The sequence below is a fragment of the Eleutherodactylus coqui genome, chromosome 12, assembly GCF_035609145.1.
Source record: "Eleutherodactylus coqui strain aEleCoq1 chromosome 12, aEleCoq1.hap1, whole genome shotgun sequence".
NCBI classification, from domain to species: Eukaryota; Metazoa; Chordata; class Amphibia; order Anura; family Eleutherodactylidae; genus Eleutherodactylus; species Eleutherodactylus coqui.
Window position 1 is genome coordinate 76,832,336 of NC_089848.1, and position 27,384 is coordinate 76,859,719.

At 40.2% G+C, this 27,384-nt stretch overlaps 1 protein-coding gene across 1 annotated transcript; it reads left to right on the top strand.

The window, feature by feature from the left end:
* The first annotated feature begins 16,585 nt into the window (after positions 1–16,585).
* Positions 16,586–19,749, top strand: LOC136587220 (sterile alpha motif domain-containing protein 9-like). Its single transcript, XM_066585774.1, has one exon. The coding sequence runs from the start codon at positions 16,659–16,661 to the stop codon at positions 19,203–19,205; it is 2,547 nt and encodes an 848-aa protein (XP_066441871.1). The 5' UTR covers positions 16,586–16,658; the 3' UTR covers positions 19,206–19,749.
* The last annotated feature ends 7,635 nt before the right edge of the window (positions 19,750–27,384 follow it).

The window sequence follows — 27,384 nt, forward strand, 5'->3', positions numbered from 1 at the left end:
TTATGTCCAAACATTTGTCTGCATGACAGTTGGGTTGTGTAAAAGGACCTACAATTAGCCAATGAACTAGTGAATATTAATGATGGCCTATAATTTTGTAACAGACTTGCCAATGGTAGTTGGCCAGAATTTTTTTTTTTAAAGGGAACCTGTTATGTTGAACATGCAGTCCAATGTGTTGGCAGCCTGTTATAGGGCAGGATTAGCTGAATAGACTGATAAACAGTTTTGTGGAAAATGATTCACTAAAATATGAAATTCATTAATTACAATTTCTGCTCAGTTCCAGCTTAGGGGTCAAAAGGGCATTGCTACTTACTGGTTAACATCTTTTGATGTATGAGTGTCCATAGAGATAATTGTCAATCAGTGAGTAGAACTGCCCAGTTGACTCCTAAGGCCAAAATAAGAAGGAATTTAAATGAAAAAACAAACAATATATCAGTCTGCTCTGGTCCTACAGGTCTATGTTCAATGTGATGGGTTCTATTTAAGGAATGGTCTTGTAATCCTCTTTCTGCTCTAGCATTTCGTTGTGTGGTCATGTGACTTTTCATTTTTATTCTCTCGCTTTATAATTGTAAAACCTTATTTTTCTTCTAAACATAAAAACTTTCAGTCTTTTTCCATCTTTGAAACAAGAGAGTTCATTTTGAAGAATTCCCTTATGAACACTGAAATTGCTTACAAATGTAGTTTTTCTGTGTATTAATTGTAGTGAAATGCACTCAGATTTCATATAATTTTCAGTTTAAGAAAATATAATACAAAATGTATTGAACATTAAATTCCATTCTGTCTATTTTAATGCTTTACAGTCACGTAAGCTCCTTCTTGTACTTGACATGGGTGTGACTGAAAGGGGCTAATGTACTTTTATTAACTCATTTACTTTCACCGAATGTATCATGATTGACTCTATAGTAGAGATGAGCGAGCATGCTCGGATAAGTCAGTTACTCGAGCGAGCATCGCTCTTCCCGAGTAACTGCATTCTTGTCCGAGCAGGCTCAGGGAGGCGGGGATAGCGTAGAGTAGCGGGGTAGAGAGTGAGAGGGATCTCACCCCCGCCGCCCCCTCAAGCCTGCTCGGACAAGAATGCAGTTACTCGAGAAGAGCGATGCTCACTCGAGTAACTGACTTATCCGAGCAGGCTCGGTCATCACTACAGTAACTCCATTTTCTTTCTAAAAAATTCTGAATTATAAAAACTATATAATATATGCAAGATATTAAATAAAATCAAACTCTGATGCCCATTACTTGCCATTATTGATTACATCTTTAATTTATAACTTATTATAAGTAAGTTCAAGTATCTTTGCTAAGCTTTTGCAATTAAAGACACAATTTGCTTTGCGGTTATGAAAATGTAACAGACAGCTTCCAGAAGAAAGCGCTCTGCACCAGAATAGACAACCAGACAGAGATCACAAGTGCTATGAGACATAAAAGCTATTTCCAGAATAATGAAGATGATCATTGATTAAGAAATAATCAAAATGGCATAACTGTGACTTCCGGTTCCGGCGCCATGGAGTGAGCAGCTAAGGACATCAGCTCCATCCACACCGCTCCAAAAAACCCCAACTCACAGCCGCTGAAGTAGCTGTACCCTCACGCTGGATCACCGCTACATCAGTGGAGCTCTGCGGTGTATAGGGACAGTAGACTAAGCGGCGCTAACAGACATACCCCGACAGCAGCGCTTACGAGATTACCGGCCCCGGCGCAAGGGTGGGGGGAGCTGCAGAGTCGGAGGCTGCTCCTGCCGAGGATCCCGCTCCACCTACATCACAGCAAGCCGGGTGGGTGAGTGAAGTGAAGTGCTGGCTGCTGGCACGTAACCCGATATCCCAGCAGAGAGGAGAGGCTGGGGGGACAACGGCTTGCCTGCTTCTTCTGCCGCTGAGTCCCACGTGTTGACAGAGGCATCTCAGGAGGGGGGGAGGCTCTGGGCTGCACGGGAGAGTTGGAGGAACGGAGGAGAGAGCCCGCACAGTACAAAGTCAGAAGGCACAGCTCCTGAGAGAGCTGCCTTAAGGTGCCCCATACAGAGACAACTGCCCCCAGGAAAACAAAAAAATTAATTAAGGAGGGGAAGGAGAGAGAGGGGAATAAAGATAAAGAAGGAGGAAAGAAGAGATAGGTGGAGAGGAAGAAAGAGAAAGCACAGAGGGAGAGGAGAAAAGTGAACACAGAAACCAGTCTGCAGGCACACTGTGTATATGTATATGAGACACAACTGCCCTGATCCAGTGCACTACCACAGCAAGGAATAATTTTGAAATAATGCGCTGAGAGACATAGCATCTTCCCCACTAGCAAGACAATATACGGCATATATATAGATTTCTAATACTACAGCACATGGAGGAATTCATATCAAAAATGAACCGTTCTAAAGCAAAGCATACAGAAGTAAATACAAGAGCAACCCCAAAAACAACTCGGGCTACGGACGCATCCAATAAGGCGAAATCTTTGCTTACTGTAAGCCCACCTTCCCCCGCATCGCCAGAGGGCGAGGGTCCCTTGGACAGAGAGGCACCATCCGTGGTGGACTACAAATTATTGGCAATTGAGGTGGCGAAGTTAATTTGTCCTGACATTCAAGAGACTCTGGCGCTGACAGTGGCTGGCTCTATGCGTCAGCTTCAGGAGGAGGTGGCACAGCATGGAGACCGCTTAGATACTATAGAGCATGACATTGAAAAAGTGTCGACAGAATGTAATTCCACATCAGTACATGTAGACAATCTTATCAAAGATAACAAAAAACTCTGGGAACGCATCGAAGACCTAGAAAATAGATCCAGACGTAACAATCTGCGCATTATAGGAGTTCCAGAATCATATATGCAAAAAGATCTGCGCCAGTTATGCGAGGTCACGATCCCCAGCGCACTTGGAATCTCACATACTTGCAAGGTGGAGCGGGCGCACCGTCTGGGGCCAGATGTCCGGGCCCCAAGAGATAATATGCCCTCAACAACAAGGATGCGACCCAGACCAGTTATCGTTAAATATCTGGACTACACAGATAAATCCTCAATCCTACGAAATTTCAAGAGTAAACAAAACATACTGGAACTCGGGGGACAAAAAATTTTAATCTTCGCAGATTTCTCTTTAGAAGTACAGCGTAAAAGAAAGGCTTTTTCACCAATCTGTTCTGCATTATACAAGAAGCAACAAAAATTTGCACTCTTATACCCAGCAGTTCTAAAAGTATATCTTAGCGATGGCCGAACCTTCACCTTCTATGACCCAGAGAGAGCGGAGAGGGAACTACGAATACCATCACCCAAGACCTCACCAGCTCGATGGGAGGGCGATCCTTCCCATACTACTACAGAAGGCAGGACTAGGCTGAGAGAGACCTCAGGATCTTCCACGACATCGGGGCAGCAGAGCCATAGAAATGGAGCAACATCGATTACAAAAGCCTGAACACTGCAAAGCATGTTGTGAGTATGTGGAAACGAAGGCCACACCCCTAAAATGGAATTAAATGCAGAACACTAGGCAAAGCATTGGTTTTGGGGGGTTTTTTTTGTTTTTTTTTCTCCTTGTTTTTGGTTTCCTCTCTTTTCCCTTCTGGAAAGAGGTGGGAAATGCTAAACAGTGGGATGCCATTGATAATGGGGTAATATTGTATGTTAACGGAAAGGAGAAAATGTGTTTTTTTTCCTCTTATTTTTTTTCTTTTCTCTTTTCCGGTGATATTGGAGTGAAGTCATTGTTTTAGATTTAATAGTGAAAATTTTAAATTACAAAAGGAGCAAAGAAATAGCGTGACCCAACTTATCTGCTACGGTTGCGGCTCACAAAGTGGAATTTTAAGGAAGTCAGTTTATGCACTCACTTCTAGGATTGATGTGAGGTGTTTATTCCTAGAAGAGAACGCATTTTACTTGTTTATTTTTTGGAATCTCTGTATCCTGTTAGACGTGAGGTGTGAGAACTCCACCTCTTGTTTTGTTTTTCTTTCGTTTTCTGGTTTTGCTATTATCTGTGTTTTAAGTTCTAGATTGGTAGATTGTAAAGTATATATATACACTCTCCATACATAATCAAATTCTAAATGCAAGTTATATCCTGGAATGTGAAGGGACTTCGGTCCCCACAAAAACGGACACTAATACTGCGTCAGTTAAAACGGTTGAAAGCAGACATTGCCCTCCTCCAGGAGACACATTTGGTTGAGGCCGATTATTTTCGCATGCGAAAATTATGGGTGGGAGAGATTTATGGTTCGCCGGCGGTAAAATCAAAGGCGGGAGTTATGATGCTCATAAAAAAAGGATCAGGATTGAAAGTAACAGATCACTGGCATGATTCTAGTGGCAGGATCCTGCATGTCTGTATTAAAAACAAATCAGAAGAATTCAGTATCTACAACGTATATGGCCCAAATGGTAACAACAAACAATTCTTTACAGAGTTGTCAGACAGACTTCTAAATGACGTAGTAGATTCAAAACTAATAGGAGGAGACTTTAATTCAGTACTCAACGCAATGGAAGATCGCCGTAGCCGGGCAACATGTGGGAACCCCTCTAGATACCAGGACAACAATTTCCAAAATTTTCTCAATGCACAACAATTTAGGGATATTTGGCGACAACATAACCCAGAAGGCCGTGAATTCACACACTACTCTCACGCACATGACTCCTGGTCAAGGATAGATTACATACTTTTATCTTCTACCCTACTCTCTAGAGTTAGTAATGTCACTATTGAAGAACTTGTGATTTCGGACCACGCCCCTGTGACAGTGACACTGCATGAAAAAATTCCTAAAGGCACCGATTTCTTGTGGAAATTCCCCACGTATTTAGCTGAAGATGAGGTATTTAGGTCACTGATACAGGGATGGTGGTTAGAGTTTATTTCTGATAATGAAGTACACTCTGATAATCCCCAGCTACTGTGGGACACAGCTAAAGCAGTTATTAGAGGTAGACTGATTTCATATATCATTTCACTAAAGAGAAAAATCAAGAACAAAGTAGAGCACTACAGCTCTTTACTACGTATGACATACACAACATTTCAATCTACCCCAAATGTACAAAATAAACAGGAGTGGATGAAGGCTAAAGAGTCCTATGAGCAGTGGTTACATAAGCGTGAACAACTATCGTACTCCTACAATGAGGCACGGCTGTTTAAATTTGGCAACAAAGCGGGCAAACTTATGGCCAAATTAGCAAGAGGACCATTCATGGTATCAAACATCTCCTGTTTGAAAGATCAATATGGTAAAATGCAATCACATCCCAAAAAAATAAATGATATTTTTTATAAATTCTACTCACAACTCTATACACAAAATCAGACGCAACCAGACATCTCGATATCTGTCCCCTCCAATATTTCACTACCTTCTTTGTCTGAAGAACAATGCTCCCTGTTGAATGCCCCTATATCGCAACTAGAAATAAAAGCAGCCATTTCAGACTTGAAAAACAATAAAGCTCCAGGGCCAGATGGATACACAGGAGAGTTCTTTAAGATCATTAAAGATCAGGCGACCCCACTATTGGAAACTCTATTTAATGGGTATATGCAGGAAACTCCTATCCCAACTGAGATGAACACAGCTTATATTAAATTGCTCCCGAAACCTGGTAAAGACCCTTCTGATGCGACAGCCTATCGCCCGATTTCCCTTATCAACACTGATTTAAAGTTGTTAGCAAAAATTATGGCAGATCGTTTGGCCACTGTGATGCCACAGTTGATTTCCCCTCTGCAGTCTGGATTTGTAAAGGGCAGATCGGCCACTGCAAACTTGCGGAAAATACTAACAATCCTGGATGAGATCAAAAGCAATCCATCAGCTCACCCCTTTTCTGCACTCTTGACAATTGATGCAGAAAAGGCTTTTGATAACGTCTCTTGGAAATGGTTGAGGGCAGTAATGGATAGAATGGGATTTGTAGGCTCCTTTTGCTCTTATGTGTGGAACTTGTACTCCTCCCCACAAGCACAAATCTATACCCCTGGTTTTCTTTCTTCACGGTTCCCACTACAGAAGGGCACTAGGCAGGGGTGTCCTCTTTCACCCTTGCTCTTTAATATCGCAATAGAACCATTGGCACTTATGCTAGAGGGCAACAGGGACATAGAAGGAATAAAGATAGGTAATAAGATGGTAAAGACCATGCTCTTCGCAGATGATATAATTCTGGCACTCGCACATCCGCACACGGATCTGCCAAAGGTCTTTGCCCACCTTGAATCTTTTGGAAAGCAATCCGGCTTTAGAGTCAATACTGCAAAATGCGAATTGTTGGATATTTCTCCACGAGGCAATTTACATAATATAGACCTTAAAGAAATCCCTGTCACCTTAGTAAAAGAATCTATTAAATACCTGGGAATAAATATAGGCAAGGTCCCCGAGAGTTTATATAAATTAAATTACCCCCCAATAATTCATAAAATTATAAACGAACTTCATAGATGGAATGGTCTTCCGCTATCCCTCTTGGGAAGATGCCATCTGATCAAAATGATAAGCTTCCCAAAACTCTTATACCCCTTACAAACTATCCCACTATTACTAAAGCGCCACGACTTAGGAAAACTGAACACCGCGTTCACTGCCTTTATTTGGTCCAATAAACGCCCACGCATTGCTTTGAAAAAGCTTGCACTTCCAAAAAATAAGGGCGGGCTAAATTTCCCAGATGTACGCGCTTACAATGTGGCTAGTCTTATGCGACACTCATTGGACTGGCTACAGAGGTCTAGCCATTATTCAAATTATGACCTAGAATCGAGCTTGCTGCACCCCTGGAATCTTAACACCCTCCTGCACACAGGATTCGCTAACCTCCCATCAGGGGCTAAATACTCCATTATGGCAAGGGATACTATTGCAGCTTGGAAAATTACCCGCAAAGCTTACAGATTACCATTTAAAGTATCCAAACATATGGATTTATGGGGGCATCCGGAGTTTAAGGAGGGGCGAGAAAATAAAATGTTTGAGTTATGGCGTAAAAAGGGTATTGAGAAGGTCCAACATCTCCTTCATGAGGAGGAACCCAGATATAGAACTTTTGAGGAAATGCGTGAGATATATAACTTACCTGCATCACAATTTTTGTCATACGCACAAATACGGAGCTTTTTGAGCACTAGACTGGTTGATGTCTCTAAGGAGGCAATACTTAATCCTACTGATTTATTAATATGTGCACATACGCAAAGGCTCTCTATATCTGATTTGTATAGTCGCTTTAGGGACGGATGGACAGTACAGGATGATGCTTCCTTGTTCAGAAAATGGGCACGAGAACTTCACGACCCCGAGATACCCCAAAAACTGATAGAGGGATGGACCTCTGTAAGAAAAGCCATAACCAATGAAAGATGGCGAGAAACCTATTTCAAAATTATACATGGGGCGATATACGGTTTCGATATTCCCCCACACCCTGGTAATCCAGACAGACTGCTGGCATGCCCTAGATGCTGTCAATCAAAATCCGATTTCATACATGGCATTTGGAATTGCCCCAAAATCAAATCATTCTGGGCAGAGGTCCAGTCCTTGATACATGAGATTGGAGAATCGCTCGTACCTTTAACTCCACAAACCTACGTGTTTCACAATATCCCTAGCCAATCGATAAACACTAATATTATACATACTATTCTTATAATAAGCAAAAGATGTCTGCTATCAAAATGGCTACAAGCCAAGCCCCCGACATCATCCGAAATATTGCAACAGCTAAAATACAACCTAAAAATGGAACGGCTGGAGATAGAAAAATGCGCGGAATCCCAAGCATCGAAATTTTTCAATAAATGGAAGGTTTTCATGGAAAAGTTTCTAGATCCAAACGAGATTGCTGAATGTATGCGTCCATTTAGCAATACAACATGGTATTATACCCAATTGGATGCAAATCGCTTGGGGAAATTAAAGATCACGGTTTAAAAATTAAAGATAATATAAAGCAACATTTATTGGATACAATAGGAGAAATTATACAAAGACGAGAACTATAGCTAATCATAATACAAATTCTAAATGGGGGTAACACTGTACTAATACTGAGCTGGGGGGAGGAGGAGAAGAAGGAAAAAAAGGAGGGGAAAGAAAAGTAAGAGTGAAAAATTTAAGAAGATACATCGTTCTTGCGTTCCACCTGTGTATATATATACTCGCTAATTTAGTGGTTTTAGTGATAATATTGTTAGGTTATAAGTTAACAGACATTAATAAAGGAAAGTAGAACAGATGATATATGTTCTTGAAGAATAGCCACTATGTGTGTCATGATGCTTTCAGTTATGTGTTCAACTCTGTTACATACATACAGAAAGAGCATGTTGTATATGTGAAGACGTATAACTTGTGGAAAACAATATGTACTTGGTAAGTAAGTAAGACACCACGCAGATATAATAAGTTATGCTGTTTATATTGAGGATATTTTCATATGTATGACACATGGCAGCCATTTATGTCAAAGGTATTATGTCACACATCCGCTGTACTGTTCTGTGATTCTTTCTTTGAAATATGAAAATGCAATAAAAAAAAAGTTAAAAAAAAAAAAAAAATAAAAAAAAAATGGCATAACTGTATGAACAGAAGTGCTTTATAGCAATATACAATATCAGATAAGTAGGTCAGCTCATAGAGCTAAATAAAAAGTATCAAACTTTATTTTTACAAATGTAAATATAAAATTACAATTTTATAGATTTCGCTAATATCACTCAGGTTACAAATGGAGTATAAATTCCTTCCCTCCCAACACTCTTCCTACTTCCCCAAATATATGCTGCCATCACTTCTGGTAGAAAAAAGGGCTAGAAGTCCCAAATACAGTCACTCATTGTTCCTAGCAGTCAAAGGGTTAGAACTATCAAGGCTATAGGCTCAGAACAACTAGGACCAAGCTTATTAAAGTTTTAAACTTTAATACAAAATATAAAAAGAAGATAAAATAAAATGATATATAACTGCTTGCTTGTATTCGTATAATAAAGGGAGAAAATACAGATCTGCCCTCCCTTTTTTAAACTTGTTCAAAGCAGACTTAGGTTACAAATGTGGCATTCCTCTGCAAAGTATGATTGCCTCCAAGAGATTTTCCTGCAATTAAAGTTTTTGGCCAGCTTAAAGAGATTTTTTTAATTTTACATTTATAGTTATTTTTTTAATTAGCATATTTACGCTAACAAAGTACAGGAATGGGTTCCTCATTTTGTATTGGATGTTTTGATATTAAAAATTTGTATAGTCTCCGATTACAGGGTGCACATGGCGAGGGTTTTGGTTGACGTTGGTGGTGGGTCATTTTATTTTATATATCTTTGTTTTATTCTGTAATTTTTTTACTTATTTTTTAACATCCATGTTATGGTCCAAAAATTCAACCTTGGTCTCATCAGACCATAACATGTATTTCCACATACTTTTGGCAGACTTGATGTAGGTTTTGGCAAAATGTAGTCGGGCTTGGATGTTTTTTCTTTCTAACCCACAGCCCAAATATATGAAGAATACAGGAGATGGTTGTCACATGCACTACCCAACTAGTACTTGCTAGAAATTCCTGCAGCTCCTTTAATGTTTCTGTAGGCCTCTTGGCAACTGCCTGGCCCAATTTTCTTTTGATCTTTTCATCAATTTTTGAGAGCCGTCCAATTCTTGTTAATTTCACTGTTGTGTCAAATGTAATCCACTTCTTGATTGCCATCATCACTGTGCTCCATGACATATGTAATGTCTTGGACCTTTTTGGTCCCCTTCTCCTGGCTGATACCTTTTAACAAACAGCTCCCTTTGATGTGTTGTAAGCTCTTTACTGACCAACTAAGAAAATGTCAAGAAAATCCTACTAGAAAAATCTGAACTTTATATGCGAATGACAGCGGAGTACTGACTACTATTTAACATGAGTTTAAATGTGATTGGCTAATTCTAAACAAAACCGCATCCCCAAATATAAGAGGGTGTTCACACTTATGCAAGCACATTATTTTAGTTTTGTTATTTTTCCATCCTGAATTATTACAGTTTGTATTTCAATGGAATTGTACAAGTAATGGGTCACATTGAATATAGAAATAAATCCAAAATGATTCATGTTTGCCGTATTTTTTAACATGACAGAAATATGGCATTTTAACAGGGGTGTATAGACTTTTTATATCTACTCTACTTATTCTGTAACACAAAATGCTTGTATATTGAAAAAACGTTTTGTAAGAACAAGTACTTTCATTTCTTCCCACAGAAAGACACTATGGTCACTGTCTCTACAAGTGGTACATAATGCTTGACTGTTACACAGTCTTCATTGGACGGTGCACTTGAACAGAAAAGCAGTTGCAAAACACCAACACAACTTGGGGAAAGTGTTGGTGTTGCATGTCCCAGGCAAGCTAATGACCTAGGGAGCTATGCAAGGCACAACCGCCTGAAAAACAAGCCAATGGCCTTCGGAGCTACATGGCTGTGTGTCTCCAGTGTGACTGACAAAGAGGCATAATTTAGCTCAAAAGGCTGGGCGTTTCTCAGCTGGTTTTCATTTAATAATAAACACTTTTTATACTTGAATAAGTGCACTTTGTTTCAAAAAGGGTTGCACCATCTCACATGCTACTTTTAGACTTTCTCGTTCCACAAATCACCACTGATCAACCATATAAGCTGTACAGTCATTGGCTTGGCAGCACCCAAAAATTGATGCACATCTCTCACCTCAACATATATAAAACAATTAACCTGAAAAACACCCCAGCCTGCCATCACTGGACCCCCATTGGAGTAGCTTCACTTCCTTTTTTTGCCACTACCTTTTCTCATCAGAACAATGATGGGACCTATGTTCCTGGTCATCATTTCCAGAAGGTTTATCAGTCACTGGTTAATACAAGTGGGAATCCTGTAATAGCGTTACGAATATGGAGTACATAGGTATGCACTGCAGCACTCATTGATGCAGGATAAGGGACCAGATAAGTAGTCTTGCCTTGGTGGCAAAAAGTGATTAGGCATATGCCTAAGTGATTTTTATCTCCTACAGTGGGATTACATCCACTGGGAGACACAGGGTTGAGGTACTTCAGTGAGAGAGCAATGGGCTAAGTAGTGCTAAAACAGCCTAACAAAGAATGGCTAAAAAAACTACAAAAGAAGTAGGTTGATGGAAAATTAACATCCACCTTAGTCTAAAGAAAGGTATCAAGCATGCAGCCAAGAGGAAATGAGGTCCAAACCAAGCCATAATAACAATCACTGCAGAGACTCAGACTGTGTAGAATGGTGGCAGTAGAGCTCTGTTTCACAATAGGTCTTTCTTTTTCCCCACTCTTCACTGTGCACTCACTCATTCACAAGGTTGGTGGGAAGGGATGCCAGGATTTAGGCTTAACGGTGCAAATAGGAACGCAGTTTATTGCAGGGAAAGTTTTACATAGACCTATTACATTTTCACTTCTTTACTTTGAGGTAAATATCTCAATTACACAAGGTGATTTTTTTCTTTCTGCTTGACTTTGGGACTGCTTCGGGTGACTACAGGAATATTCCTCTGTACTTATTACTCTGCTTATCTGTCTTGTTCTATTACTTGATTTGGGTAGAACTCCTTTTACTTTTCTCTGCCTTTTCTTCTGACTCTTATGACGGACTTCTCTTTTTCTATTCTCCTATTTGCATGCAATGTCTATCTGTTAGGGACTCGGAGTGTGGACCCACTATGCTAACCAACCAGCTTAGATTTTGGACCAGGCCTGGTGTGGCTCACAGCTGACCCCAGTTGCAAGGCAAACTCACATGGGGAATCTTGCCCTTAGCTAATCAGGAAGATGGGAAGACCCCTGCCTAAAAGCAGGGTAGGTATCCTGATAAGAACGACCCTGCACTAGAACCCTCAGGACTAATTATCCCTGGCAGGACACAGGGATAATGTACAGAACATAGAACAGGACTAACTTACCACAGATACGGGAATGCACACAGGCTAAAGCACAAGGCAAAGAACATACAGAATAAACAGATACAGGAACAGGATCAAACAGACAAAACAGTCTTAAGACAGACGATCTAGATATGCTGAGTGTCTGAGATAAACACACATCATTACTGAGGCAAAGAGGGAGGATTGACAAATCCCTTAAAGGAGATGTCCCGCGCCGAAACGGGTTTTTTTTTTTTTAAACCCCCCCCCCGTTCGGCGCGAGACAACCCCGATGCAGGGGTTAAAAAAACCACCCGCACAGCGCTTACCTGAATCCCGGCGGTCCGGCGTCTTCATACTCACCTGCTGAAGATGGCCGCCGGGATCCTCTGTCTTCATGGACCGCAGGGCTTCTGTGCGGTCCATTGCCGATTCCAGCCTCCTGATTGGCTGGAATCGGCACGTGACGGGGCGGAGCTACACGGAGCCCCATAGAGAAGAGGAGAAGACCCGGACTGCGCAAGCGCGGCTAATTTGGCCATCGGAGGGCGAAAATTAGTCGGCACCATGGAGACGAGGACGCCAGCAACGGAGCAGGTAAGTATAAAACTTTTTATAACTTCTGTATGGCTCATAATTAATGCACAATGTACATTACAAAGTGCATTATTATGGCCATGCAGAAGTGTATAGACCCACTTGCTGCCTCGGGACAACCCCTTTAAATAGGAAGGTGATTGCCATTTAAGCTGCAGCTGTGCTGTGAGCACAGAAATTAGAAGAAACAAGTACATTTATACAGACAAAGAAAAGGAGAGCGCTGTGGTGGAGGTATAAACACAAAAGTCTGTTAATAAAAAATTAAATACACAGAAGCCAATTGCACAAACCAAAATTGAATGGTTCTCGCAAATAAAGAAATTAAACATGCATATATACGTATATTAAATGAATAAAAAAAACATGGTTTCATTTAACCATGAAATAACCACTCTGGTTACTAAGATCTTATCAGTGGAGGAGATGTTGTCTGAGGATTCCCTTCCCAATTTATTCCTTTGGCATGTATCTGTGAACCTGTGTATCTCTCTTTTTCTTCCTTCTCTTTCTCTTCTCTATTAAATTCCTTTCTACTAAGGTATGAATATTAAAAACCGGATCAATATATTAGACAATTGGTTAAATGTTTCATACAATTCATACAGTCCTGCGAGACCTACTTGCTACTTATTATTTTATTTTGATATATACGCAAACTTTAATAAAAAGTGATTAAACATAAAATTCACACACCTCTACGAAAGACATATACAATTGCAATCTTTTACACACACATATTCAAACTACCCATGGAGCGTTCAGGTTCAGTGGAAGTATCTTCTGGGGTCAACACATATACAGTACAAGAAGGAGGCGGAGTGACCAAGTCTGCTGCCATGAGACAGAATACTTGGTGGTCGGCCGCAGAGGTACTGACATGAGCCTCACCGGAAGGATGGAGCTGAATACAGCACCCCAGGGGTCCCATCACATCGGTTCCCATGATGCAATCCCCAGCGGGTGACACCAGGAAGCGAGTGAGGACTCGTGACCCTTGAAAAGAGACTTCTATGGGCTCGGTCTCACGCATGGGTGTTGGTTCACCGGACACTCCAACGGCTATGGCTATGGAGTCTGAGAGGGGAATACTAAGGTCATTGACTTGTGAGGTACTGACACATGATTTAGTAGCCCCTGTGTCAATTAAAAAGGGCACCTCCTTCCCCTGGATTTTTAGAGGCTGAAAAATTTGTGGCCCACGTGCGTCAGTAACTATAAGGGACACGGGGGAAGGAGTGCCAGACCTTCATTGGTAATTGGTATACCCGTTATTTCCCTGTGGGCGGGATGATGTGGTATTGGCCGTACTTCCCTGTTGCCCCCTTTCGTCTAACATGTTCTGTCTAGGGCGTTTAGGGGCTCTACAATTACGGGCCAAGTGTCCAGTCTTCCCGCAGTTATAACACTTACGGGTCTCCCGCCTGGGGTCGTTAAGTCGGACTGTGTCCCCCTCCATGGTGTAATGTTTAACCATAACACCCTTTGCGTGGTCTTCTGTGTCCATGACAAATCCTACAGCTTTCTTATATAGATCACGCGGTTTGGCCTGTCGCCAATCGGGGGTACATGCTTTAACGCGTTCAGACAGGCGCTTATCTATTCCTTGCATAAAGGCTTCACAAAAAGCAGCATTACGTATTGCTTTTGGACAATCATATAAACCCAGATCTCTGCCAACTTCCTCTAAACGGCCAAAGTAACATTCAATAGACTCGCCCTTGTTCTGTCTACACTGGGTTAGGGCTGTACGTCTCTCTTGGGCTTTATCCTTAAACCAGGTTTTAACCTTGTCCACATATTGAGTACCACTAAGTAATGTCTGGGGGTCATCTTCAAGACCACAAAATTGAGCAATACTATTGTAAAGGCCCAGAGGACATTTTACATTCATAAGACATTCCATATCTGTCCAAGTGGCAGAGTAGTTTTTCTGTATGACTTCCAACTTTCTATGGAAAGCTGCTGGCTCTGTCTGGGGATCGGGCAGTTGCTGACACAGTGCCATCTGGTCTGTGGCGCTCCAGGGTCGCCATGTAGTGACTGTAGACCCGGGAGTTGGTCTATGTGCGTCCGTAGGTCTGTCATTAGAAGACGATGGTCTGTCAGTGTCCTCTTGTCTGACCGTGCCCAATGGTGGACTCGGTCTGTTTGTTTCTCTATAATGGGTAGTGGAGGTTGTAACTGGGAATAAGGGAACCGGTTGTCTACACTGGTCCCTGTGACGTGGAGTCCCACATACTGTACAGATTTCTTTAAAACAGGCATTCTGTTGACCACAACGTGGACAGTCCCAAGCCGGACCTCTATTTACTTCAGGGCCCGGGGATCCTGATTGAGGGCTGTAGGGAGGTGTATCCATCTGGGCAGTAGCCTGTGGATACGTAGGAGGCAGGGGTGGCAAATTGGGATACAGAGAATTAAAGGGATTATTTGGAGACATTGGTGGAGCGGCCGGGACGACAGGAGAGACTAATGGAACCGTAGGGGTTTCCATGGGAACGTCTATTGGTGGCCGGGGCATAGGACAATAAACTAAAATGCCCTCGCCTCGGGACTCGGAGTCCCAGTGTTCGTCTTCCGCTGTTTTAGAGCAGTCCAGAATAGCCTTCATGCCTTTTTCCAAACCCTTTTTTCTTATTTCCTTTCTATGCTTATCCTCATATTGTGACCAAAATTCATAATTGAATGTTCCCGCCTTCTTAAGGCCTATACGTTTGTAAACTTTATAGGCTTGTCTGCAAATGTCCTCCCCTTCTCTATCTTTAATTATCTCAATAGGAGTCTGATATATCTTAGATTGTTCAGACCCCATCTTGACCACTTCCGACTATTCTTCACTAAGTATACAGGACGTATATTTCACACAGTAAACTAAGATAATCACTGAGACTATCTGGGAACACACAGTTCCCTGTCCTGGAATAGATTTACAGAACTAAAACGTGGTCAACTTCAAACACTAGGATTCAGGGGAGACCAGACTTCGCCTCTTAGGGAACTTTTAGTAATATTATAACAGATCCAGAGTAAGAATATGACTGCCAGAAATGAGACTATAATAATGACAATTATTTCAATCTCCAATACAGACAACATGACTCTTTAAGTCCCAATGAGTGAGTTCTTCCGTCTAGGACAGTTAAATGAACTTATTCACTCTAAAATATGGACGGGGCAGAAAATATAGGAAACAGGCAACAACCAACCTCTAGTCCGTTAGAGACACACAGATCAAAAGAATCCAGACTGTATAATAGTAAGATAAGCTCTTACCTGTTACACCGGTGTTTTTAGTCTGGGGTCTCCGAATCCAGTATCCACGTCAACGGGCCAGGAGTTTGTTTCAGTCTACTGGTTGCGATGTCCCGTAAAGGTAAGCCCCGCCCCCTAGTTGGACGCCAAGAACTGTCGAGGGTTAATTTGTTCAAACAGACTGGTCAGTTATGTTGTCGGTTCCGAATTGACCTAAGCAGGAGGAGCGCTCCTTTTGAGAGTCTAAGTACTGACCATACACACGGTATATGATGAAGTAATGAACTCTAAGTCTTTATTGGCATAGTCTCAGTTTATATAGAAGATCGCCCACGCAGGGATGCGACCTCTGGTAATACAAGGAGTAACCTCATGATACATACATTCATCTGATAAAAACACATGACTTCTATATCTTACAATGACATAATCATTCAATAAACTTTGACATTTAGGCTTGATATATGACATTCAAGAAATAGCTGATTTCACATGACTTTTAGACTAGTACATTAGTAAATATAGAGAAATAGCTGACAACTTCTTTGCGGTTAGGCTATGTCTCACTACATTTATGAACATCTGCTCTTAACTTCCTGATTCCACTTAGATCAGACGTTTGGCCTATTACTCAATAGTCATGAGTCCTTCAGAGCAGAATAGAATATTTGCAGTATTCAACCTTATTGATTCAAATAGATTACTAAGCAAAATATATTAACTCCTTTTTGATTAGCGACATTTATTAATTTCTTTACAGCCCCCATTGGCCCTTATCAATCTAAAAATGAGAAACAAAGAAGTGTAAAAATAATTACTCTGTTTCATCACCCTGGATGTGGCGGGACCACAACAGCAATGCATACTCTCTGGGAACTGCGAGAAACATTCCGCTGTGCTATTTTAAACAGAAAGACTGATAGCTTTTCAGATATTGCACAAGAGGTGGTCAGTTTTGCAGTTCATGGATCACCTAGTAACAAAGAATTTTATCCCGTCCTACTCTTAGTGGATGATTATGAGGATGAGGAAAGCATCTCTATCTTGCAGAATAGCATCCAGTCAGCAATTGCCGAACGACATATAAGATTTGAGAAGCCAGTTGTGATCATATTAAATTGTGTGAGATCTCAGAACCCGGAGCAAAGTGCTAAATCCAATTGCACAAGCAGTATTGCTCTAACATACAAACTTTCGGCAGAGGAACAAAGAGAATTTGTAAGAAAATTGAAAGAAATTGAAAAGCAACATGACCACCCTGATAATTTCTATTCATTTATGATCATGAAAAGCAATTTTGATAAGACCTATATTGAAAAGATAGTCCGAAATACTCTAAAAGGCTTAAACAATGCAAGCAAGACAACTTACCTCATTTCTATTCTTGCCCTTCTTAACAAATATGTGATAGATTCAACCATTTCTGCATCTAAGTGTGAAGAGTTCCTTGGTATAACACCAAAAAAGACATACTGGCATCAGGAGAGCATTGAAGATACTATAGGCTCTTATTCTACAATACTTATTCGCACAAAAGTGGAAGAATATGGGAAATATGAAGGACTGCGCATAATCCACCCATTGATTGCACGTCAATGTATAGAGGAATTGAAAAGCACATATAATATACAACAGAGTAGTATCATGTTGAAGCTGTTGCAAACCAATGAGTTCCATGATACTGGAATTGGCAGAGAAATTTTAATGCGTGACATGCAAAGTATGCTGATCACAAGACATCGGAAGGAGCATGGAGATGAAACTGATACATTGTTTTCGCCTTTAATGGAGGAAATAGAGAAAGCTGAAGGAAGCTCTAAGGTGGAAATTGTTCTAAAAGAAGGCACAATGCGATTTAACCAGAACCCTTTCATCTTCCAAGCATTAGCAAGACACTTCTACATCAGAGAAAAGAACTTCACTGATGCCTTGGATTGGGCAAAAAAGGCAGAACGCATTGCACCTACAAATTCCTTTATTTTAGATACTTTAGGTCAGGTCTACAAGTGCAAGTTAAAAGCCATGATGGATGAAATTAAAAAAGACAATCCAATATCACCAGAAGAACTTGACAACCTACTAAAAATGTCTAGTACTGCATCAGAAGCCTTCAAGAAGTGTCAAGAACAAACAGAAAAGACAGAAACTGAGAGACCTGAATATGAAAGCTCTAAAGCTAGACATCACAATGTGTACAATACAGCAGGGTATCTGGGCCAGATTGAAGTCTGCCTCTACACTGTAGATATTCTACTGTATATACCAGGGCTCAAATCAAATGACATTCTAGCTAGAAAACACTTAAGACAGTACTTGTCTGGTAGGTGGGATATTTCAGTGGACAATACCAACAAAGATTATAAGTTCAAAAATGTTCTCAGTGACCATCGACCATTTCTAATTAAACTAAAAAGTTGTTTAAAACAGCAATTTGACTTCTTCCAAGATTATTTTGTGTATATGAAGCAAAAGGCCGTTAATAAAGAAAGCACAGAATTTAAAATACGTGACAGAGTTTCTGATTATCGGAAAAAATACAACCGTCATTTCTATGATTATGATTTAATGCAGATTACCAATGAGGAAGACCAAACAAAGAAGAGCAACTCGCTACAAAAAGAGGAGTACAGGGCATGTTTAGAAAAATATAAAGTCGATAGGTTCTCTGGAATCTTAGAATATCTCACGGGTCATGGAAAAGAAGCTGAGATGGAAAGCATTGTCAAAGCATACACTTATTTGTTAGAGAACTCCACAAACAAATCAGACATGCTTCTTAAAGACAGACAGAATTTTATCTTGGCAAATATTGTACTTCATTGCATTTCTCCAAAATCTACAGCGATTAAACAAGTGGAAATACTAGAAAAGCATCTTAAAGACATTTTGAGCATCATTGGACTTGACCACAAATATCCAGAACCTTATTTCTTGGCTTCACTGCTTTTCTGGCCACAACACCTTCAGAAGTTGGATTGCAATTCTAAACATATAGCTGATTATGTCATCTCAATGAAAAAGTCCTTCAGAGGCAATTATAGGCACATGTGTAATGCCAAACAACCCTTAGCACATTTCTATCTAGGTAAAAATGGTGGCTTAAGAAGGCTAATTCATAGAGGGAAAATAGATCAAAACTTTTCTGAAATGCCAATATCAGAATTAAATTCTCTGTGGCTAAATGGAGACATCTGGAAAGAGAAAGTGATTAAAGAACTCCTTCTCCTTGTAAGTGGCAGAGCTGAAGACAACATGATCTATGTGGAGTGCAGCGATGGAATCAATATTCCAGTTCGACCTGTTTATCTTGGCCAGCTTAGAAGTGGTAAAAGTATTGAGCGAGTGACTTTCTACCTGGGATTTTCTATTGATGGACTAATTGCTTATAATGTGGAAGTTGTATGAAATGACTTGCTCTATTTTCAGTACCATTAAAGGGCAATTGAACTTCTAAGAGCATGCTGAAAGAGAATGATCAGTCTTATGAGGAGTTCACAGCGGGATACAACTGATACTATTGTTTCAGCTGTATCTTGCTCTGTGAACACAGCCAGGGTATAAAGAACACAGCAGTCCAGCTGTGTTCTTCATACTCCACACGGAGCGCACAGCTGTATATCAGCTGAGTGCTCCGTGAACAGACGGGGTATGAAGAATACAGCGGTCCAGCTGTGTTCGGCATACCCCGCTTGGAGCACTTAGCTGTATAACAGCTGAGTGCTCCGAGCAGAGAACAGCTGGATGCAGCAGACAAGCAGCCTTACTTTTCTTCTGCATATCCCTCTCGAAGCGCAAGGTGATCGCTCAAAGTTTCAGCCATCACCTTGCTCTGTAAATGCACACAATGATTATCGCTCAAAATACATCTTTTGAGCGATAATCGCTGTGTCTAAACCAGGCTTTAGACTGTAAACTACTGCCTGATTTAAAGTCCCTTTACATAGCCCAATTATGTCCAAACATTTGTCTGCATGACAGTTGGGTTGTGTAAAAGGACCTACAATTAGCCAATGAACTAGTGAATATTAATGATGGCCTATAATTTTGTAACAGACTTGCCAATGGTAGTTGGCCAGAATTTTTTTTTTTAAAGGGAACCTGTTATGTTGAACATGCAGTCCAATGTGTTGGCAGCCTGTTATAGGGCAGGATTAGCTGAATAGACTGATAAACAGTTTTGTGGAAAATGATTCACTAAAATATGAAATTCATTAATTACAATTTCTGCTCAGTTCCAGCTTAGGGGTCAAAAGGGCATTGCTACTTACTGGTTAACATCTTTTGATGTATGAGTGTCCATAGAGATAATTGTCAATCAGTGAGTAGAACTGCCCAGTTGACTCCTAAGGCCAAAATAAGAAGGAATTTAAATGAAAAAACAAACAATATATCAGTCTGCTCTGGTCCTACAGGTCTATGTTCAATGTGATGGGTTCTATTTAAGGAATGGTCTTGTAATCCTCTTTCTGCTCTAGCATTTCGTTGTGTGGTCATGTGACTTTTCATTTTTATTCTCTCGCTTTATAATTGTAAAACCTTATTTTTCTTCTAAACATAAAAACTTTCAGTCTTTTTCCATCTTTGAAACAAGAGAGTTCATTTTGAAGAATTCCCTTATGAACACTGAAATTGCTTACAAATGTAGTTTTTCTGTGTATTAATTGTAGTGAAATGCACTCAGATTTCATATAATTTTCAGTTTAAGAAAATATAATACAAAATGTATTGAACATTAAATTCCATTCTGTCTATTTTAATGCTTTACAGTCACGTAAGCTCCTTCTTGTACTTGACATGGGTGTGACTGAAAGGGGCTAATGTACTTTTATTAACTCATTTACTTTCACCGAATGTATCATGATTGACTCTATAGTAGAGATGAGCGAGCATGCTCGGATAAGTCAGTTACTCGAGCGAGCATCGCTCTTCCCGAGTAACTGCATTCTTGTCCGAGCAGGCTCAGGGAGGCGGGGATAGCGTAGAGTAGCGGGGTAGAGAGTGAGAGGGATCTCACCCCCGCCGCCCCCTCAAGCCTGCTCGGACAAGAATGCAGTTACTCGAGAAGAGCGATGCTCACTCGAGTAACTGACTTATCCGAGCAGGCTCGGTCATCACTACAGTAACTCCATTTTCTTTCTAAAAAATTCTGAATTATAAAAACTATATAATATATGCAAGATATTAAATAAAATCAAACTCTGATGCCCATTACTTGCCATTATTGATTACATCTTTAATTTATAACTTATTATAAGTAAGTTCAAGTATCTTTGCTAAGCTTTTGCAATTAAAGACACAATTTGCTTTGCGGTTATGAAAATGTAACAGACAGCTTCCAGAAGAAAGCGCTCTGCACCAGAATAGACAACCAGACAGAGATCACAAGTGCTATGAGACATAAAAGCTATTTCCAGAATAATGAAGATGATCATTGATTAAGAAATAATCAAAATGGCATAACTGTATGAACAGAAGTGCTTTATAGCAATATACAATATCAGATAAGTAGGTCAGCTCATAGAGCTAAATAAAAAGTATCAAACTTTATTTTTACAAATGTAAATATAAAATTACAATTTTATAGATTTCGCTAATATCACTCAGGTTACAAATGGAGTATAAATTCCTTCCCTCCCAACACTCTTCCTACTTCCCCAAATATATGCTGCCATCACTTCTGGTAGAAAAAAGGGCTAGAAGTCCCAAATACAGTCACTCATTGTTCCTAGCAGTCAAAGGGTTAGAACTATCAAGGCTATAGGCTCAGAACAACTAGGACCAAGCTTATTAAAGTTTTAAACTTTAATACAAAATATAAAAAGAAGATAAAATAAAATGATATATAACTGCTTGCTTGTATTCGTATAATAAAGGGAGAAAATACAGATCTGCCCTCCCTTTTTTAAACTTGTTCAAAGCAGACTTAGGTTACAAATGTGGCATTCCTCTGCAAAGTATGATTGCCTCCAAGAGATTTTCCTGCAATTAAAGTTTTTGGCCAGCTTAAAGAGATTTTTTTAATTTTACATTTATAGTTATTTTTTTAATTAGCATATTTACGCTAACAAAGTACAGGAATGGGTTCCTCATTTTGTATTGGATGTTTTGATATTAAAAATTTGTATAGTCTCCGATTACAGGGTGCACATGGCGAGGGTTTTGGTTGACGTTGGTGGTGGGTCATTTTATTTTATATATCTTTGTTTTATTCTGTAATTTTTTTACTTATTTTTTAACATCCATGTTATGGTCCAAAAATTCAACCTTGGTCTCATCAGACCATAACATGTATTTCCACATACTTTTGGCAGACTTGATGTAGGTTTTGGCAAAATGTAGTCGGGCTTGGATGTTTTTTCTTTCTAACCCACAGCCCAAATATATGAAGAATACAGGAGATGGTTGTCACATGCACTACCCAACTAGTACTTGCTAGAAATTCCTGCAGCTCCTTTAATGTTTCTGTAGGCCTCTTGGCAACTGCCTGGCCCAATTTTCTTTTGATCTTTTCATCAATTTTTGAGAGCCGTCCAATTCTTGTTAATTTCACTGTTGTGTCAAATGTAATCCACTTCTTGATTGCCATCATCACTGTGCTCCATGACATATGTAATGTCTTGGACCTTTTTGGTCCCCTTCTCCTGGCTGATACCTTTTAACAAACAGCTCCCTTTGATGTGTTGTAAGCTCTTTACTGACCAACTAAGAAAATGTCAAGAAAATCCTACTAGAAAAATCTGAACTTTATATGCGAATGACAGCGGAGTACTGACTACTATTTAACATGAGTTTAAATGTGATTGGCTAATTCTAAACAAAACCGCATCCCCAAATATAAGAGGGTGTTCACACTTATGCAAGCACATTATTTTAGTTTTGTTATTTTTCCATCCTGAATTATTACAGTTTGTATTTCAATGGAATTGTACAAGTAATGGGTCACATTGAATATAGAAATAAATCCAAAATGATTCATGTTTGCCGTATTTTTTAACATGACAGAAATATGGCATTTTAACAGGGGTGTATAGACTTTTTATATCTACTCTACTTATTCTGTAACACAAAATGCTTGTATATTGAAAAAACGTTTTGTAAGAACAAGTACTTTCATTTCTTCCCACAGAAAGACACTATGGTCACTGTCTCTACAAGTGGTACATAATGCTTGACTGTTACACAGTCTTCATTGGACGGTGCACTTGAACAGAAAAGCAGTTGCAAAACACCAACACAACTTGGGGAAAGTGTTGGTGTTGCATGTCCCAGGCAAGCTAATGACCTAGGGAGCTATGCAAGGCACAACCGCCTGAAAAACAAGCCAATGGCCTTCGGAGCTACATGGCTGTGTGTCTCCAGTGTGACTGACAAAGAGGCATAATTTAGCTCAAAAGGCTGGGCGTTTCTCAGCTGGTTTTCATTTAATAATAAACACTTTTTATACTTGAATAAGTGCACTTTGTTTCAAAAAGGGTTGCACCATCTCACATGCTACTTTTAGACTTTCTCGTTCCACAAATCACCACTGATCAACCATATAAGCTGTACAGTCATTGGCTTGGCAGCACCCAAAAATTGATGCACATCTCTCACCTCAACATATATAAAACAATTAACCTGAAAAACACCCCAGCCTGCCATCACTGGACCCCCATTGGAGTAGCTTCACTTCCTTTTTTTGCCACTACCTTTTCTCATCAGAACAATGATGGGACCTATGTTCCTGGTCATCATTTCCAGAAGGTTTATCAGTCACTGGTTAATACAAGTGGGAATCCTGTAATAGCGTTACGAATATGGAGTACATAGGTATGCACTGCAGCACTCATTGATGCAGGATAAGGGACCAGATAAGTAGTCTTGCCTTGGTGGCAAAAAGTGATTAGGCATATGCCTAAGTGATTTTTATCTCCTACAGTGGGATTACATCCACTGGGAGACACAGGGTTGAGGTACTTCAGTGAGAGAGCAATGGGCTAAGTAGTGCTAAAACAGCCTAACAAAGAATGGCTAAAAAAACTACAAAAGAAGTAGGTTGATGGAAAATTAACATCCACCTTAGTCTAAAGAAAGGTATCAAGCATGCAGCCAAGAGGAAATGAGGTCCAAACCAAGCCATAATAACAATCACTGCAGAGACTCAGACTGTGTAGAATGGTGGCAGTAGAGCTCTGTTTCACAATAGGTCTTTCTTTTTCCCCACTCTTCACTGTGCACTCACTCATTCACAAGGTTGGTGGGAAGGGATGCCAGGATTTAGGCTTAACGGTGCAAATAGGAACGCAGTTTATTGCAGGGAAAGTTTTACATAGACCTATTACATTTTCACTTCTTTACTTTGAGGTAAATATCTCAATTACACAAGGTGATTTTTTTCTTTCTGCTTGACTTTGGGACTGCTTCGGGTGACTACAGGAATATTCCTCTGTACTTATTACTCTGCTTATCTGTCTTGTTCTATTACTTGATTTGGGTAGAACTCCTTTTACTTTTCTCTGCCTTTTCTTCTGACTCTTATGACGGACTTCTCTTTTTCTATTCTCCTATTTGCATGCAATGTCTATCTGTTAGGGACTCGGAGTGTGGACCCACTATGCTAACCAACCAGCTTAGATTTTGGACCAGGCCTGGTGTGGCTCACAGCTGACCCCAGTTGCAAGGCAAACTCACATGGGGAATCTTGCCCTTAGCTAATCAGGAAGATGGGAAGACCCCTGCCTAAAAGCAGGGTAGGTATCCTGATAAGAACGACCCTGCACTAGAACCCTCAGGACTAATTATCCCTGGCAGGACACAGGGATAATGTACAGAACATAGAACAGGACTAACTTACCACAGATACGGGAATGCACACAGGCTAAAGCACAAGGCAAAGAACATACAGAATAAACAGATACAGGAACAGGATCAAACAGACAAAACAGTCTTAAGACAGACGATCTAGATATGCTGAGTGTCTGAGATAAACACACATCATTACTGAGGCAAAGAGGGAGGATTGACAAATCCCTTAAAGGAGATGTCCCGCGCCGAAACGGGTTTTTTTTTTTTTAAACCCCCCCCCCGTTCGGCGCGAGACAACCCCGATGCAGGGGTTAAAAAAACCACCCGCACAGCGCTTACCTGAATCCCGGCGGTCCGGCGTCTTCATACTCACCTGCTGAAGATGGCCGCCGGGATCCTCTGTCTTCATGGACCGCAGGGCTTCTGTGCGGTCCATTGCCGATTCCAGCCTCCTGATTGGCTGGAATCGGCACGTGACGGGGCGGAGCTACACGGAGCTACACGGAGCCCCATAGAGAAGAGGAGAAGACCCGGACTGCGCAAGCGCGGCTAATTTGGCCATCGGAGGGCGAAAATTAGTCGGCACCATGGAGACGAGGACGCCAGCAACGGAGCAGGTAAGTATAAAACTTTTTATAACTTCTGTATGGCTCATAATTAATGCACAATGTACATTACAAAGTGCATTATTATGGCCATGCAGAAGTGTATAGACCCACTTGCTGCCTCGGGACAACCCCTTTAAATAGGAAGGTGATTGCCATTTAAGCTGCAGCTGTGCTGTGAGCACAGAAATTAGAAGAAACAAGTACATTTATACAGACAAAGAAAAGGAGAGCGCTGTGGTGGAGGTATAAACACAAAAGTCTGTTAATAAAAAATTAAATACACAGAAGCCAATTGCACAAACCAAAATTGAATGGTTCTCGCAAATAAAGAAATTAAACATGCATATATACGTATATTAAATGAATAAAAAAAACATGGTTTCATTTAACCATGAAATAACCACTCTGGTTACTAAGATCTTATCAGTGGAGGAGATGTTGTCTGAGGATTCCCTTCCCAATTTATTCCTTTGGCATGTATCTGTGAACCTGTGTATCTCTCTTTTTCTTCCTTCTCTTTCTCTTCTCTATTAAATTCCTTTCTACTAAGGTATGAATATTAAAAACCGGATCAATATATTAGACAATTGGTTAAATGTTTCATACAATTCATACAGTCCTGCGAGACCTACTTGCTACTTATTATTTTATTTTGATATATACGCAAACTTTAATAAAAAGTGATTAAACATAAAATTCACACACCTCTACGAAAGACATATACAATTGCAATCTTTTACACACACATATTCAAACTACCCATGGAGCGTTCAGGTTCAGTGGAAGAGTAGGCAACCAGCTACAGTTCGGAGAAAGGAGATGCAGCTCATGTAAGGCTTAAGAGACATTTAGGAGGGTAAGCCTCATGGAATCAAGGAGCAATTTGTTAAAATATTCGTCTGATAAATGTTACCCTCTATGGAGGGTCTTTTTGTTGGTTAATAATGATAAAGTACAATGGAAAGATCTCTTTTCTCAAGGACATTTGTTAAAAATAAAGTGCCTTAAAGGGAATTAATATAGAAAGCAATTACGGCCATCTCCCATGCAACTGCTTTCTATGTATACCATCTTTTAGACACTTTATTTGTCTTCATTTGGAGGTATGTAACTAATAATTCAAACTTCAAATAAAATAGCTCTTTGAAAACAGGTGGTCAATCAAGACTGCCAATCCAAGAAAAAAAAAGGTGGGACAAAGTAGCATTCTTGCTGATCTTAGATTTGACAATAAAACACATTCGTTAGTAGGAAATAAACACATGGTGCATATCGTGTCTCAGGAGGTGTAATGTAGTCTTTAGGATGGTGTCTGGTTGCAATGAGGACTCCTGGCGGTTATCCAATTTCGAGTCAGGTCATTGAGGTCTGGGAGATAAGGTACTCATGGAGTCATAGGAAAATTCTCTCTCCCTCCAGTATACCTTTGCCCTGTTAGTATGCAATTAGATTTCTTTTACAATCAGACCTTTGAAAGATGGCAAACGGAAAGTTCAACTTGTATCTAATATTTGCCGTAGTGATGGGTCTCAGAATTCTTCTTTTTACTAAAATAGAGGGAGTGATATCAGCAAATATCTAGACTGATATCGGCACTCCTGGGAGAGAAGATAAAGTTTGAGCAGACAAGATTTGGTCTCTCATCTGAGCATAGTAAAGTTTGAGAAAGATATCCTTTGGGAGATCAGGATTAGGAAGTTTAGTAAGATCACAATGTATCCTGTTAATGGGGATACATTTTACATCTTTTTTTAAGTTACTAGTGGACTCAGGAAGGCCACAAATCTGTATATTTGCTCTTCTGTTCCTTTCGAGATCTTAACATTTTAGCTCAAGGGCTTCAACCCTTGCTGAATAGTCATGCCATTTGGCTTGTTCCTAGTCTAGTGCATCAATTATCTTGTTCGTTTTCTGCTCTAGGTCAGTTGTACGTTGACCCAGGTCAGAGAGGTGTTTGGAAATGTCACAGACTGCTAATTGAAGTTCATCTTTGATCATTTTTTTTATATGATTGAAGAGCATTGTTTCAAAGTAGAAAGTTCGGTATTCTGCGGGAATTTCATAGGTTGGTCAGCTTGCTAGCTGGTGGGGTGATCACCCGAGTCAGTAGAGTCAGAGCTCTGAGGCGATGGAGCCATTTCAATGGGAGTCATAGATTGGGATTCTGAAAAAAGTTCTGGTAAAATACTTTG

What these genes read in the sequence shown, in the direction of transcription:
- LOC136587220 (XM_066585774.1), top strand. Translation starts at nt 16,659, where the DNA reads ATGCATACTCTCTGGGAACTGCGAGAAACATTCCGCTGTGCTATTTTA.